General features: G+C 41.2%; 1 protein-coding gene across 1 annotated transcript; it reads right to left on the reverse strand.

Moving 5' to 3' along the window:
* Positions 1–1,001: 1,001 nt before the first annotated feature.
* On the reverse strand, positions 1,002–15,614 carry gtf3c4 (general transcription factor IIIC, polypeptide 4). Its single transcript, XM_004538432.5, has 5 exons — positions 15,295–15,614; positions 6,751–8,487; positions 5,318–5,448; positions 4,769–4,857; positions 1,002–1,248 (listed from the first exon to the last, which is right to left on the reverse strand). Exons 1-5 carry the CDS (start codon positions 15,583–15,585, stop codon positions 1,184–1,186), a joined length of 2,313 nt encoding a protein of 770 aa, XP_004538489.1. The 5' UTR covers positions 15,586–15,614; the 3' UTR covers positions 1,002–1,183.
* Positions 15,615–17,195: the final 1,581 nt, after the last annotated feature.

A 17,195-nucleotide genomic window follows, 5' to 3' on the forward strand; every position in this document is an offset into this window, starting at 1 on the left:
CCCCGCCCCTGTCGGACCTGGAGATGTAAGGCCGCAGTGGAGAAGAGGCTCTGCTGCCGGCCTGGTCTCTCAGCTCCGGCTTCCTCTTTGATCACCAGCAGCCGACCTCCATGTCTCCACAACAAGGAGGAGGGCCAGATAACACGCTGCTGAGCCTGTAACCCCACCCTGCAGCCCTTGTTCTCTCCAAATATGAAAAAAGGGTTAATTGTATTTAACAATATGCTCTCTATCCTAACACCCCCCGTCTCCATCACCTCCACCCTCCCGTCCTTGATTAGAATTAGAATCACATCTGGCGCCATGTTCTGTCCCTCATTACTGCTGAATCTCATTACAACGGGCTCCCGTGGGAGGGACACGCTGGGTTTTTAAGCACACTTTTTGCTTTCTTTCTGCCTCTTGCTCATCTCATCTGCCTCGCCGCTTCTTCTCTTCTACGTTTACATTAGCGGAAGTCCTCATCTGAGAGAATGACTGAGCACCACCACCCTCCATCTCCTCCTCCCAGAGCTTGGAAATTGTTTTACAGTGCCAATTAAAGTAGGTATGTTGAGTTTCTTCCAGAGTATGTATTATTCAGAGTGTATTATTTGTTGCACTCAAAAAAAAAAAAAAAAAAAAAAAAGAGGAGAAGAAGAAAAAACCCACTAAAATAGGACTTGCAGAGTAAGTTCCACTTACTTGCAATAAAAACTACACCAAAGGTTTGGAAATAGAGTCAACATGAGGAAAATGAGGGAGCTTATTTATGGCGCCCTGAAGTCCTACTGAATAATAAAAACCTCCACATATAACCACATTTTAAACTTTGTTTCTGAGCATCTCTGTCCAAAAACTGCTCTGAGTGGGAATTCGCTTTAGATGAGGGGTGGAAAATAAAGAAATGTGTAAAGTTTGACTCCAAAATGTTTTACCTCTGTAAAATATTAATTTAAAAGTTTAGAGGCAGGAAGCACACACTGCACACTTTGTAACTGGAGTGAAATAAGAGTTTCAACAAATATTCAAAGCGTTTTATTTGCTCTTTTAACATACCAATATAAAGTAATAAAAACATGAACAAAACATATAAAATTAAGAAAGAAAAAAGCAGTGATGTCTGACAAGATTGGACCCGGTGTCAGAGCGGCGAGCTCTGAAGGTCGCGGGGAAGCCCTGAGGTTTTAATGATCGTTTAGCTCTAGATCATCGGCGAGTCGCAGAGCGTGCAGGGTGCCTGCAGTATCTTCTTTATCCACTCTGGATCTGTGGGGAAACAAAACAACTTCTGTTTGTGCTCAAGATTACGAACAACAAATTCATTTAATGTGGTTATGTATATATTAATATCAGAGACTTTGAAGGGTGACAGGAGTACAATTTAAGACCCCCCCCCCCCCCCCCCCCCCCCCAAAAAAAAATGGCCCCATTAAGCACTACGAGTATACAATTGAGCACAAAATAAGGGCATGTGCAAACTTACCACTGGATTCATTAAGTGTGCACACTGGCCAATTTGTTCTCACTGCCATGCATATGTTACAGGCTCGTTCTACAAACACAGTCGTACTCTCGTTATTTGCAATCTGCGTAGTGCCACACCCCTTTTCTCTATATAAGAAACACAAAAATCGATAATGTTCTTGTCCACTAAAGCAATAAAAGTGGGACAATCAATAGTGCACACCATTCCTAAGAAAAGGATGTGGCTAAATAATAAACATTTTTAGTAAGTAAGTATACAAGTGAAGTTTGAGCTGGAACAGCCGAGGTAATGTGTTGTGCCCTCGAGACACGAACTGTAGTTCAGACAAAGAAAGAAAAGGTTTGATATCAAAAGATGGGGAGAAGTAGGTGATGAGATACAATAAAAATGGACTGCAATGGAACGCAAACATATTTAATAATTGTGTAATAACCATTTTTATATGCTGAGCATTCAAAACTGGGGTATGATCACTATTGTTTGTGAACTCTACATTTTTATTTGTGTTTTGTTGAGTCTTCATTAGTGGTACTGGGAGGCCGGCCTATTCTAATACGTTATATAAAAGTACGCATACATTAAGCTGAAGCTTTATCCTGCACATTCACAGTTGTTATTCAGTGTCATTTACATTAATTAAAATACATTACAATTCATTGTTAGTGTGCATGCATAGTCTAATACTAAAGCACCAAAAAGAAAAATTCAGGTGAGAAAATATGGATGAAAAATTAACAAACTTAGCCCTAAACTTTTCACGACACACCACAATTAAGTGAGCCGCCCCTTGCACACACTGGTCTGACAAACTAAGCGCTTCCTGTAATGAGAGCATGCTTCTCTCCTGCTGCTTTCTACACGCAAGACAGGACAAGTGTAAGCGATGGTCAGTCTGCATTGTCTTCCAACATTTGTTAGAAGTAATGCGAAGGAAACGGCTTACTTTTCTAAAACATCTATAACATTTGTCAGAGTTTCTGACCACTGGTTAAACAAAAACATCTATGCTTGAGTAAATTAACCCGCAATGAATAAAACGGGTTAAAAATTGTATTTATCCCACTGTACAATACTGAAAAAACTAATTTTAACCTCATGTTTGCTATTGACGTAGAAGTATAGAACAGGGCTTTCTAATGAAGTATGTGAGAGATAAGAAATGACTAAATTAGGAAGTTTACTGTGAAAGTGCATTATCTCACACTCATCAGTGAGGCAGGACTTAGGGGAAAAGAAAATTCTTCTTTGTGATCCCAAAACACCCACGACTAAAGTTAGATCTCACAGACATGATGTGCAGTGGCTCAGCGGGGGAAACGGCCTCCTGTCTGCTGCACAGACTGTAGTGTCTCGGGCATATTCAAGATGGCAACATGGCTGGTTTGTTTATCTCTAATTATTTAATGCCATATATTTAATATTAATGTAGGTTTTTTTGTCTTTTGCTGTCAGACATAGAGCTTCTAAATTGTTTTTAAGAATTTCATGTATAAAAGGGTTTTTATTCCAAACAGAAACTGCTGTGATAATAATAAAAATAGTGAAATAGGAACTATAAAGAAGGCAAACATCCTAAAGATGTTTTTAGACAAGTGGGGGGTGATGCTGATTTTGACAGATGCCACAACTGCACAGACCTGTCACTCATTAGCTCAGATAGGCTGGGATGACCAGCAGAGCTGCCCCTCAGGCAGGTTTGATAAAGACCCGAGATCATTTTTCCCCCTGCAGGACCACAGAGCCTGCTCTTTTCCCACTTCTGTGTTTATGTAGAATAATATATTTTTTTCTCATTTGTATCATTATTGAGCTTACCTCCACCCATTTATAGGCTATTATGATGATGTGTACATTACATGTCATAGAGACATGTACTGTAAAACCAATGCAGAGCAAAGATCTCTAACTTACAAATATATCCGAACATAAATATGTAAGAGGGTTTCCTACATTTAATGTGAAGCAAATCATACTTTCCCCAAATCCAATTAAAGAAACTGAAATACTGGATACAATGACCACAGACAGAAATCTTCTTAATCAGTTTGAGTAAATAGTAAACGTCTGATAATCAGATTACTTAGATGCAATAAACGTTCCACAGACTCACCGAGGCTTTCTGCGTTTCAGGCTTTTTAAGACCATTAAAAGAATGCAAATTATTACTGTAATGGTCAAAATATAAAGAAGGCATGAGGAACGTATGGTATGAGGAAAACAATTATAAAAATAACAATTATTTGTTAGCATACAGTACAATTCCCCTATGTTTAAGCAGTATATTTAAATCCTAAATTCTAATGTTACAATTGTGTACTGTAATGACTCCTTATCAGAATCGATGTAGAGCAGCAGTCAGCAATGTCACTGTGGTCGGGACACCCCCAGACTGATACAGAAACCTTTGCTGGCTTGCCTGCACAGTCGACTGCGGGCTCGAGACAATACTTAAGGCTTTTGTAAACTTAATTCTTTCCTTTAGGACTTTTATGAGGAAACAGAATGCAATCATTATTTCAGATATAAAGGCAATCAGAAAACATGTTTACATGCATTATATAGTAATGATGTATGTAATGCATTCATCTCCTCTTTCATCCCGCAGCTCTGCTGTCACACCTGTGTTTCTGTTTACAGTCTGTTGTGAACAGGCTGATTAGAAATCCATCTAACTGTACACATGGCAGTGGAAATCAGCTTTCCACTGCCAACAGGTTTTTCTAATCCAGGTTATCGTTTACTTAAGAAATCAGGACTAACGTGTCTCCTCCTCACTGGAACCTCGGATAGTTTTGTTTTTTTCTCCCCTGAGTATCAAAGTATTAACCCCTTCAGTAATTCACAAGCACAAGCAAAAAGAAAAAAAGTAGTCACCCGTTCTGTTAATTGCATTGTTGCACGTGCATGTCAGTGCACATTTCTACCCTCCTACTGAGCTGACCGACCTTAAAGAAGTCATGCAAAGATCACTTACTCCCGCTCCAGCATTCAGAATTCCCCAGCTACACATTTCAAGTCCTAGCCGAGAAAGTGACAAGACTGAGCTTTGTGACCAGTAACTCAACTCTTGCCTTATAAGAAAATACAAAAGCACACTGGCTAGAAAGAAAGAAAAGACGCTGTGCTAATTTCTGCAATCAGTCAGAGTTAATAAGTATTATGTTTGTGTGGCTCAGTCATCCAACATGTCGAGCATTGATCCGAGCGGCAGAGGCTGAGGTTGAAGGTGACAGGAGGAGACGGCTGATCGAGAGCGCGACTGTGAAATGGAGGTGGAGGGAGATGGAAAGTGGCGCTTACCCTCAGGCTCTGGCAGTCTGGCGATGCTATCCAGCAGGAGGCACCGTCTGAACGTCAGCGTCTGGCAGGCCTGGTATGACAACGCACACCTGGAGGAGACCGAAAGAAATACATTAGAGAGCTGGCTGCCAGGGACAGTCTCACACACACACACACACACACACATATACGCATTATAAAAGTAGAGCAGAAACAGTGCTGAGGTGCAGCTGACGGGCACAGATTTCCCCTCAGTGCCCACCAGAGGCACCACGTTCAAGCTAGAGAGCAGGCAGGAGAAATGTTTGACAGACGATATTTATGAGACGATGAGAGTGCTGCATGGGTAAATATCAGAAGGAAGGAGCCTTGATTACTGCTCCGAGAAGATAAATAAACCGTCAAAGAAGGCGTTCGGCATTGAGATTCAATTCATGTCCCAACGCTCAGGCTCAGCTGTGGCATCTGAACCAACGGTGCACCTACTCATCCTGTCAGGCTAAAGCTAAGAAAAACAACCATCCTTAGACGTTTTAAGTTTCTAAAGTTGTTCAAGAATTTTGTGCGTACCTGAGCCACATGTGTCCATTTTTACACATGGTTTGTTTGTGGTCTGTGAAGGGCAGCACATCCTGACACAGGCTGCAGCGCTCCGAGAACGTCTGCTTGTTCATCTTATTCTTGATGTGGCCAATCAGGACCTGAAGGACAAAGCATGCAGGACCAAAGGGTCTGAATTAAAGCAACCAATGCAAGCATTCCCAACTTGTATAGCGGAGGCAAAGAAGTCAAAGAAGTTTCTTCCACTGCAGCCTTACATCTAACAAGTATCCCCCTCCTACATATTTGCCAGACTTGCATGTTTCAGATAAACAAAACCTGAGTAAATACAAAAGTTAGAAAATTTCCAAACCCTCTTGGAAAAAGTAGCCCCCTAAACTTACCTGGTTGCGCCACCCTTGACAACCATTGTAACTGCAATCAAACATTTGCAATAACTGGTAATGGGCTGGTTTCAGTCATTATGCAAATGTACAGTTTATAAAATTGAGGAAACCTGCAGTCAGCTGAGGCTACATCCACACTAGCCCGGATAGATTTGAAAACGGCGTTTTTGTCTGAAAACACTCCGCGTCCACACTAGCGTTTTCAGTCGTTTTCACAGACTTGCGCGTCCACATTGAAACGGCTGAAAACGCTTACGTTCCAGTACTGCGCATGCGTGAAACACAAGACGATTCGGCCTGCCTCATTTCTGTCTGCCGTTTATTTACTTTCCGGCTCTTTCAAACGTCGCGGCAAAACGTCGAGGAAACGCACAGAGTTTTTTTAAATGGACTAACAATGAGGTGGAGTTGTTGCTGCATCAATCTTTGGAAATTTACTTACCTGGATGATTGAGAATGCATCACGACGAAAACTGGTAATGAGTTTAGTGAATTCTTAGCCAACTATTCTTTGTAATCAACCCGCACTGAAGGGTTTTCAAGCTAGGGTGGCCTGTTTATGGGCGTGCCAAAGCACCTCAATTGGATTTAGGTGCTTGGATTGGATTTTCTGGGTCATGAAGCAACAACAGAAGTAATTGGGGTCTGCAGTTCTTTAGATGCTGTTCTAGGTTCTTTTGTGACTTCCTGGATGAGTCTTTGATGAAATGTTTTAGTAGGCCGGCCACTCCTGGGAAGGTTTACTACTGTTCCAAATTTTCCTCATTTGTGGATCATTGCTCTCACCGTGGTTCACTGGAGTCCCCAAAGCCTAAGAAATGGTTTTGTAACACTGTCCAGAGTGATAGATGTCATTGAATTTGTTTCTATAATCTACAGGTTCTTTTCAAATGATCACGTAAAAACTCTGTCCTTTGACTACTACTAACATTTTTTAAATGATCTGAAACATTTAAGCTTTTCAAATACTTTTTACAGCGCTGTATTCAGGAAAACCAAACCAAAAGAACGTGCAGTGGTGTCTTAAGTAGAAAAAAATAACACGCGAGTCATTACCTCTGATGCTCTGTCGTTGGTGTCTTTAGAGAGATACTCCACCAGGCCACAGGTGGGTATGCTAATGTTCTCTGCTAGCCAGGTATTGAGGTACACCACCCCTAACACCTTCTTCATGTTTTCTCTCATCAAGTGAGTCTCTACGGTGTTCATCCAAGCCTGTACCTCTGCCCTTTGCTCCTCCTGATTTTCCTCCTTCTCCAGTTTTTCTCCTCCGGGCTCACCTTCCTCTTTCACAGCACCTTCTTTGTCTTCTCCATCCTCCTCTTCCGCATCTCTTATGAACACCTTGCTTCCCTCTTTTGCAGGTTTCCAGTTGTTTTCTGTGTTAGGTGACTGCAGTGACTGGTGAAGTATTCGCACCAAAAAGAGCTTGAACCGCCACAAGTAAGGAGAGTCCGCTTCCCGGATCTTTTGATCGAGCTCGTCCTGCAGTGATGCAGGGATGGACTTGTTTTTCAAAATCTGCCACCTCACCAGGTCGAGCAGGTCGGCCATTTTATACAAGTTCTGCGTAGGAGACCTGAGCAACAACGCTGCTGCGGCTTCTGGAGTTTTTAAGGTCACAAAGTGAACCTGGTAAGTCCTGTTAACTGGATGATAGCCATCAACCATACCTTGCGTGCTGACAAGTGCAATATATGCTCCGTTGCGGCTCACTGCAATCCCGTGTATCCTCCTCCCCGTGAGGTTCTCTGGTCGCATCATTTCCTCCTGCTTAAATATTAAAGTGCTCTCTGTAAAAGTTGGCGTCAGCTTTTTAATCCACCCGTCTGTGGAACAAGTGTACACCGCGACACCTTGTTGACTGACCGCCAGGGAGACTACAGGAAGGGAGTGCAGCCCAGCCACGTGAGAGTTGTGTACATTTAGTCCAGCTGGGGAAATCACAAGTAAACACCAAAAGACGTAGCAGCCACGTGATGCGACGATGAGGCTGCAGCTGGATTTATGTATCGGGTGGATCATCGGGACACATTTGAGGTTTTCAACAGCGATTTCATCGCACTCCTTCCACAGGATGACGGGGTGTCGGAGGGTGAAGTACCCCTTCACTCCCGACAGGCTGACTGGCATGATCTTGACGGGTCCCACCTCACTGCCGACAATCAGGCCGCTCATGCGACGATCTGCGTTTTCATACTCCCACCACGCTAAGTCACTTGGTCTGGTCACGCCTGATTCGATGGTGTCATAAAACGTGACATCTGCCCCGTCTGTAAAAGGCAACACAAACTTCCACAAGACGAGGTCACCGTTTTCCATCAAGACAGCGAGGAGGACCATCTCTAAGTCTACGCCCGTGTTGTCCGGCTGAACCTGTTTAATCGTGTAAATACTCGACCACTCCATTCTCAGTGGCGTCTGCATACGGAAACGCCGCTGCAGCTCGTCAAAGTCCTGTAAGTTAGTCTGCGGCAGCTTGTCATCCTTTCTGGCATAATTCCGCTCTTTTAGCCTCTCGCTGTACTTTTTAGTAAGATCAACTAGCGTGTTCCACTCAAGACGCTTGTGGCTGTTATGAATGGTAAGTCTGTGGTCAAGCGTTAGGCAAGCGAGCAAGCAGCGTCCACTCGAGTCACAACCCAACGGAGACCAGCTGGCGTACTTTATTCCTTTGTGCACGCCTACTGATGGGTTGATCACGCTGTCAGCCAAAAATGCTTGCCTTACTGTGGGATCTGGATGTGTAGCGAACTTCACCATTGCTTCAGACAGCTCTACTGATGGCCCCACCTTAAAAGGCAAAAACAACATATATTTAAGGATTATAAAGTCAAGTTTGTTCTTAATTTCATGTGCAGAAATGTTTTATTTGATAAACCACCAACACTTCATCTGAAAAGCTGTGTGTTTACACTACTGCCATTTTTGGTGCTTTGACCAAATGTAAGGACTGAGGGTGGATCAGCAGAGTGGACATCCAATGAGCATACCCTGGATAATCCCGCTGACTCCAAAAATGTCCATAATTGCCTAAATTAATTTGATGTTTTAATCCCCATGACTTGACCCATGAAATCAAACAGCAAAGTATTAACTTGGGTCAGAAAAGTAAGGCACAAGAGGGCTGATTTTCCCATAGATTCCCATACAAATATTATACACACGTGTTGCCCCTGCTGGCCATTGAAAATAAGGCCGGTTTAAAGCACTTTTGTATTGGCTTTACTATGATATTTTATATCATCAAGCCAACATGCCCCAGCCCTTCCTGTTTTGTTTTCTTACAGGTTGTCTCAGCTTGGGGGGGCCACTGTAACAACACCCTGCTACAGGCAGAAAACTGGTTCTTTATGCCAGACTTGCTCAGGCTACAAGGAACGTGCCATATCATAGCATCTGCTATAACGCAGATATAAAATTTTCACGTGATATAAAAGCATTATATCTTGGTGTCAGTGACATAGGGATGGCACATGTTTACATTCCTATGCACCTACAACAACAGCACAAGAGCCACATCATCAGCCTCTGATGATAAGATAAGATAAGATAAGATAAGATAAGATAAGATAAGATAAGATAAGATAAGATAAGATAAGATAAGATAAGATAACCTTTATTAGTCCCACACGTGGGAAATTTGTTTTGTCACAGCAGGAAGTGGACAGTGCAAAAGTTATGAGGCAAAAATTAGAATACAGATTAAATACAGAAAAAAAGGAGCAACTTCAACAACATCCAAAAGAGCTGAATACTTTGCAAAATATGCAAGAAAACTATGCAAAGTGAGAGCAGAACAGAAGTAACGTCATCAGCTACAACTCAAGACCTACCACAAAGTCCTTAGAAATGTTGCAATATTGCAAAGATTTACAGAGAAGCACCATATAAACAGTATTTTTGAAAACTATTCAAAAAGTGTGCATTTATCTCACATATAAATGCACTTATATATATATCATTTTTCTATGTGCACATCTGAATGTCAGTATGCACTGCTAGATGTTAAAAAAGCATTAGAAGCACTACATATAATTAGCTGTAATGATCTCTTTTTAGCAATCATTTATTTCTTCTGTTAAGCAACAAAATCATCATCAGGTTTTAGCTTAATAAGTGGTATTTCCACAGAAAAGGCTAAAACTGTTACCAAAGCACTGATGATCCATTTTCTGTGAATCATCTAATGAAATAACCACCTAATTATTGCTGCTCTACAGCGAGTAAAACCTAGAAAAAGTTTTATGTCAACAAACTGGACAAACAGGATAGACGCAGTATAACCAAACAGACTGCAATGAATAAATTAGAGATATCTAAGTTTTGTTATCTCATTTTTTAATGCAGGATCATTTTAGGTAAATGGTGAACATCATGGCCCAGCTTCACCACAGAAAACAGCCTCCTGGGTGGCTGTACTATTATACAGACAATATCATGGCCTCAAAAAAAACCAACCCATGCTTTGTGAGCCACAGTCTACAGCTCCCAGCTCAGTACCTCCCATTAAAAAGCAGTTATTCATATCAGCCATTGACAGCTGGAAACCAACTTTGCCTGTCTGCCACCGTGCCTAGTGGATTATAAAATTCAGCTAGGTCCAACAATGTATCTGCCAAGTGGATTTTTGGACTGGAGACGAAACCTAAAAGCACTCATGTTTATACACAAGAGCAGCTGCGAAGAGACAAATTTACCACAACAAAATTGTTTCTCTCGTTTTTTTGTTTGTTTAAAATCAGCATTTGTATTCTATTACTTTGATTATCTTCCCTGCGCTTTAGTAAATAATGAAAATACAGAAACATTCACCACTGCCAAACTAATAGCACAAAAGTGAATATTAGCTTGGCTCCCTTTCTGAGACATGTGTACACAATTTGTTTAATGAGAAAACAAACATCAACACCGTTACAGGAGTAACACATATCAGTTTGTGATCACCTATTTATATGTTATTTATTTACTGAAGCAATGACTTTAATAATTTGTGAGCAGTGATCATGCTCTGAAAGGTCTTGCACAAAGCTAATGGGTCAATAAGTTGAACACACAATGCAAACAATTGGGAATGTGTTACAAGCCATTTTTGTGCTTCAGGCCTGTAATGTGACGAAAGTGCATACTTCATACACCATCATTTAAAGGGGTTTCACAAAAATACTGCATCAACTGTTTAGAGTACAGCCATTTTTAAGCACTGTTGCCCAAATCGCAGTTTCATGTCACTGGCAAGCAGTTTCATGGCCAGGGGAGACCTGTTCCTTTGTTATTTCATAACAAATTAAGCAAATCGAGGATATGGAGTTCTGCTGTTCAGAGGTGCCCATGCAAGTTAAAGAAAGCATTACTAGGTTGTAGAGCTGGGCGATATATCGAGTTTTTAAAACATATCGATATATTTTTATACGAGATATAAGATGTGACAATATCCTTTATATCGATATAGTCTATGTTACGTTATAATTATACTTGTGGAGCCACAAGTTTGCCTCTCTTTCGTCCACTTTTGTCTCTACACAACGTTACTCCGCCTCGCCTTCACTGAAGACAACTCCCCCTCCTACCCCATCGCTTCACGTGCAGGCAGCGACAAGACGGACACGGCAAATCTCCGTTAACGAGTTACTGCGCATCTCCCCATGCGTGGGGCTGGACGGCGCCAACGTGCTAACGAGGTAAACATGCTAACGAGCTAACCGCGCTAACGAGCTAACAGCGCTAACCCTAAAATCCTTTCATTCTCTCAAAAGTTGATAGCGCGCCTTATGTATGAATTCTGGTTGTGCTTGATGGCCGCGAACCGATTTTATGTAGTACACGGCGCTCAGCAATCTGTCAAAAATGTTTGAGTACGACTTTGGTAAGCTAAGGAGCTGCACCGCTTGATAGATTGTCGGCGCATTACGGCTACCGAAGAGCTTCGCGGAGTGATATGTACTGTGCATCAACGTAATATTACCGTATTGTGTGTGTATAAGGACCATAAATGGCACCTGTAAGAGACGTGGTTATGAAGCGGATTTCAAACTCCAGGCTATCAGTCACACAGTAAAACTTGGGAACAGAGCAGCTGTGAAATCTGTCTGTCTTTGTTATTACGCTCAGCGTCTTTTAGTTTACATTTTGACTGCACAATTGTGAGCTCTTTGTTTAGCACAAAAACAACCTTGTTTTCTTTTATTTATGGAGCATTATTATTTAATGAATGCTCATAATTTAATTTTGAGTAATTTTTCATGTACATCTGTGCTGTATGTTAATAAAAGTGCCTGTGTGACATCTGGGACACAGCTTTGACTTAGAACTCTCTTTTTGTTCTTACTTTATGGCTTAAAAAAAATATCGAGATATATATCTTATATCGCCATCCAGCTAAAAAATATCGAGATATGAATTTTGGGTCATATCGCCCAGCCCTACTAGGTTGAAAAACAAAACAAACGTAGCAGACACACGCACAAAAAAAAACTTCAGCAGTGGCCAAATCCAAATCAGTAACCTGGTGCATTCTTAAAAAGAAAAAATGCACTGCCCAACTCAGAAACAAAAAGACCAAAGATGACATCATGAAGTTCAAGACGACAAAATTAATTCCAAGGTCTAGAAAAACCAGCACTTAGCTGAGTCAAGAACATTCGCTTGCCATTGTGAAAGTCTAAAATCAAGAGACGCCTTCATGAATGCAAACACAAAGGGTTTAATACAGGGTGCAAACCACAAAAACCTATGGGCCCAACTGTATGTAAAGCTCTGATCACAAGAGGAGACATGAGGGAGACTGAGGGAAGAACCTAAGAGTTTATTTATTTCCCACATTCATTTATGAATATGAAGCAATGTTTGAAAATCTCGTTTAGAAACAACATTAAACAGCTGATTTAGTCTACCTTGATTAGTAGACATAAGTGGACAGATGTGAGCTAGTTAGCTGTACCCTACATGACAGGAAGAGTACCGTAGTTACATGGTGGAAAAGCAGGGCCTTAAACAGCTGGTTAAAAGGCTCAACCGAAGATAAAACATCCCAGCAAGAAAACATTTTTTTTCTGTTTTATGATGTGACAATATTGCAAAACTCCTGAAGAGTTTCAAGGCTAGTTGCTCTTAAGGTCAACTGTTTAGCAGTTATACTCTTTCTTTTGTTCCTCGGTTAATGAATGACTGTCTTGCAGTGTATTTAGTATAGCTATAAGAGTAGCTATTAACCTTGGTTAACATGGTTTGAGGCAGTTATAGTTAACTCTTCCTGTTTTCCTTTATATCCATATATACAGTGGCTTGCAAAAGTATTCGGCCCCCTTGAACTTTCCCACATTTTGTCACATTACAGCCACAAACATGAATCAATTTTATTGGAATTCCACGTGAAAGACCAACACAAAGTGGTGTACACGTGAGAAGTGGAACGAAATTCATACATGATTCCAAACATGTTTTACAAATAAATAACTGCAAAGTGGGGTGTGCGTAATTATTCAGCCCCTTTGGTCTGAGTGCAGTCAGTTGCCCATAGACATTGCCTGATGAGTGCTAATGACTAAATAGAGTGCACCTGTGTGTAATCTAGTGTCAGTACAAATACAGCTGCTCTGTGACGGCCTCAGAGGTTGTCCAAGAGAATATTGGGAGCAACAACACCATGAAGTCCAAAGAACACACCAGACAGGTCAGGGATAAAATTATTGAGAAATTTAAAGCAGGCTTAGGCTACAAAAAGATTTCCCAAGCCTTGAACATCCCACGGAGCACTGTTCAAGCCATCATTCAGAAATGGAAGGAGTATGGCACAACTGTAAACCTACCAAGACAAGGCCGTCCACCTAAACTCACAGGCCGAACAAGGAGAGCGCTGATCAGAAATGCAGCCAAGAGGCCCATGGTGACTCTGGACGAGCTGCAGAGATCTACAGCTCAGGTGGGGGAATCTGTCCATAGGACAACTACTAGTCGTGCACTGCATAAAGTTGGCCTTTATGGAAGAGTGGCAAGAAGAAAGCCATTGTTAACAGAAAACCATGAGAAGTCCCGTTTGCAGTTTGCAACAAGCCATGTGGGGGACACAGCAAACATGTGGAAGAAGGTGCTCTGGTCAGATGAGACCAAAATGGAACTTTTTGGCCAAAATGCAAAACGCTATGTGTGGCAGAAAACTAACACTGCACATCACTCTGAACACACCATCCCCACTGTCAAATATGGTGGTGGCAGCATCATGCTCTGGGGGTGCTTCTCTTCAGCAGGGACAGGGAAGCTGGTCAGAGTTTATGGGAAGATGGATGGAGCCAAATACAGGGCAATCTTGGAAGAAAACCTCTTGGAGTCTGCAAAAGATTTGAGAGGTTCAGCTTCCAGCAGGACAACGACCCTAAACATAAAGCCAGGGCAACAATGGAATGGTTTTAAAAAAAAAAAAAGTCTGGAATCATGTATGAATTTCGTTCCACTTCTCACGTGTACACCACTTTGTATCGGTCTTTCACATGGAATTCCAATAAAATTGATTCATGTTTGTGGCTGTAATGTGACAAAATGTGGAAAAGTTCAAGGGGGCCGAATACTTTTGCAAGCCACTGTATCTATCTCCTGCACATGCCTAAACCTTTCAGTATGACTTTGCTAAGCTACGAACCGCACAGTTTGATGGATTGTCGGAGCATTACGGCTAACGTAGGCAGGAGCCTCGCGGAGTGATCTGTACTGCGCTTCGATATAATATTACCGTGTTGTGCGTGTATGACGTCTTTTTAAGTTTTGTGGATATTATACAAGGTTATGCTGAGGATATGTCGGCCAATTTCCACTAGGTTTGGTTAAACTGTCAGCAAGGAATTTGCATTTCCACTGTTAATTTTTATATAAATTTAATGCACATAAAAAAAAAAAACAGCTGCTTGTTTAAGTGAAAATACATTGATGGGTTTTGTTTTTTTGCACTAATAAAGTTGTGGAGTTGTAAAGTATTTTGTCTAGTGTCAATTATATCGTCAATTATATTGTTATCGCAAATTTTCAAATGTATATCGTGATAAATATTTTTGGTCATATTGCCCTGCTCTACACCAGTCTCCCTCTCATTCACACATGTATTATGTCTTTCCTCTTTGCTCCACAGTATACCTCCACCTCTCCAGGCTCTCTTCCACCTGCTCTTTACTCTCGCAATGTCATTGCAAACATCACAGTCCACGGAGATTCCTGACTGACATTATCAATCAATCTGTCCATCACCGCTGCAAACAAGAAGGGGCTCTGAGCAGATCCCTCGTGCATGTCCTGCACCACCCCCACATACTTCTCTGCTACTCCGGACTTCCTCATGCAGCACCACAGTTCCCCACTCTGTACTCCTACGTTTTCAAACAAAAACTAAACTAGCCCAAACTAAACTGAAATTTAAAAAATAAATAAGTAAAATAAAGGTGAGCTTCCCGCAGAAGAAGTTATTGTTTCCCAATCAAAACAGTGGAGCACGTGACTTGTAAACACCACATCAGCTCAGTAAGCTAAAGCTACAGAGCTGCATGGGTTCTGATATTTCCCTCTTATAACGTGTTGGTGTTAGCAGGTAACAGGCGACTGTAAGCGGTCGCTTACCCGCAGTTTGTATTCCTCGGCTGGGACGGGGATTGAAGTCCTGTGCAGCGTTAGGTCCTGTTTGTTGTTGTGGACGTCGCACACCAGCTCCATCACCGCCAGGGAACTGGAGGTGCACACAGCCAGGCGGTGGTCCTGCGACCACGAGAGAGGCTGGAGTCCGCTGACCGGGGCAATGAGAGGAACGACGGGCTCCCGCTTGACCGACACATCCTCCGCTTCTGGTTCAGTCTTAATGACTACGTTTTTGGGCAGGGTGTGCACCGAATCACAGGTACTGGCAGCCGCCATGTTTTCTGGGCGGCGGAAGTGACGTCAGACAAGCGCGGGAGGAGAAAAGTGAGGAGCTTCCTCCGCCGATTATAAAATTGACTTTTATCAAGTCATTTAGCACACATAATAATAATGAAATAAATAATAAAATAATAAGAATAAAAAAATATTAAAAATAAAAATTCAGCAACATTAACATCAAGTGACAAAATAACCGAAACACTACATTTCACTGTAAAGAAAAGGTATGGATTGTCTAAGAAACATACCTTTCCATAATGCTTTAAAACACTGCTAATAAATTAAAGCATCAAAAATGCTTTTATATGATTTTTATATGCATGCTTTTTATTATTTGCAATTCACAAGAAAATGTTCATTAATCCCTTTCATATTTTGCCACATTGTGCTTAATTATAAATAAAAGTCAACTGTCTGGCTTGTACAGTTAGTAATATTTTTTTAAGCTCAAGTGAAAATGTAATTGCTTAAAAAGGGAGTAAAAGGGACTCTTGCTGCAAAGTAAAGACATGTTATTGGGTGCAAGCTGTGACCTATCATGTTATACCAGATCAATACATGTTATTAAACTTACACAGGGAGCTTTCTTTGACCATGATACACTTAATCTCTGCTAAGGCTGTAAGAATCTTTGACTTGAAGGCATTAAGAGGGCTCAAGAATTGCAAAATTGTCTCTTACTTGTCCAATACACATTCACTGGCCACTTTCTTAGGTATATCTGTTCAACTGCTTGTGAACACAAAAATCAGTACATTTAAGCACGTAGACACGGTCAAGATGACCTGGAAGTTCAAACTGACATCAAAATTTTTAAAAAGTTCATTTACTTTGAGTGAGGCATGGTTGTTGGTGCCTGAAAAGCTAGTCTGAGTATTTCAGAAACTGCTGATCTGTTGGGATTTTTCTATACAAACATTTTGGAGAATGCTCAAAATAAAAAGAGAGACTATCCAGTGAGCTGAAGTTCTCTGGGTGAAAATGTATTATTGATGTCAGAGGTCAGAAAGGACAGACAGCTTTGAGCTGACAGGAAACAACTCAAAACCCATCTAAATATCTTCAGTCATATTTAGACAATACACAGACTTACATTAAGATGATGTATGCTAAACAGGCTGAGCTTCTTATTACAGTATCAAGCAACAAAAAATAAATAAAAATGTTGCCTCAGAGCAGATACAGCTTCATCTAAAACAGATGTGAAACCGCAGCAAAACTATATGTAAAAGATTGCAAATTTAGATTTTTAACCTTGTCAAAACTAAATAAATAAATAATAGCAGTGTAGTGATAGCTGGCATGCTGTCACCACATCTTCAGTACCACTGTAACAACGCTTTATAAGGAATATTTAAATTTCTAATCTGGATATATTTTTGTCTGTTCTGTGTAGATTCGCTGTTGCCTCGCAGCCTTGGGCAGTTTGTCAGGACTTGAACTAATTCGATTAGATTAGATGAAACTTTAATGATCTCCATGGGGAAATTTTGTCATGTGTGTGACACATTCATTCAAAAAGGGTATGTTGAAATAGCGCTGGCACTCCACAGTGACATATTCATTCAGCTAGCCCGAGCACTGACAGGCACGGCATTAGTCACTTC

Source organism: Maylandia zebra, linkage group LG7 (genome assembly GCF_041146795.1).
Source record: "Maylandia zebra isolate NMK-2024a linkage group LG7, Mzebra_GT3a, whole genome shotgun sequence".
In the NCBI taxonomy this organism is placed as follows: Eukaryota; Metazoa; Chordata; class Actinopteri; order Cichliformes; family Cichlidae; genus Maylandia; species Maylandia zebra.

What these genes read in the sequence shown, in the direction of transcription:
- gtf3c4 (XM_004538432.5), bottom strand. Translation starts at nt 15,585, where the DNA reads ATGGCGGCTGCCAGTACCTGTGATTCGGTGCACACCCTGCCCAAAAAC. An exon ending in CCAACGACAGAGCATCAGAG is followed by an intron (nt 5,449 to 6,750) that starts GTAATGACTCGC and finishes TTTGTCCTTCAG; the next exon opens with GTCCTGATTGGCCACATCAA. An exon ending in CAGACTGCCAGAGCCTGAGG is followed by an intron (nt 1,249 to 4,768) that starts GTAAGCGCCACT and finishes GTTTCCCCACAG; the next exon opens with ATCCAGAGTGGATAAAGAAG.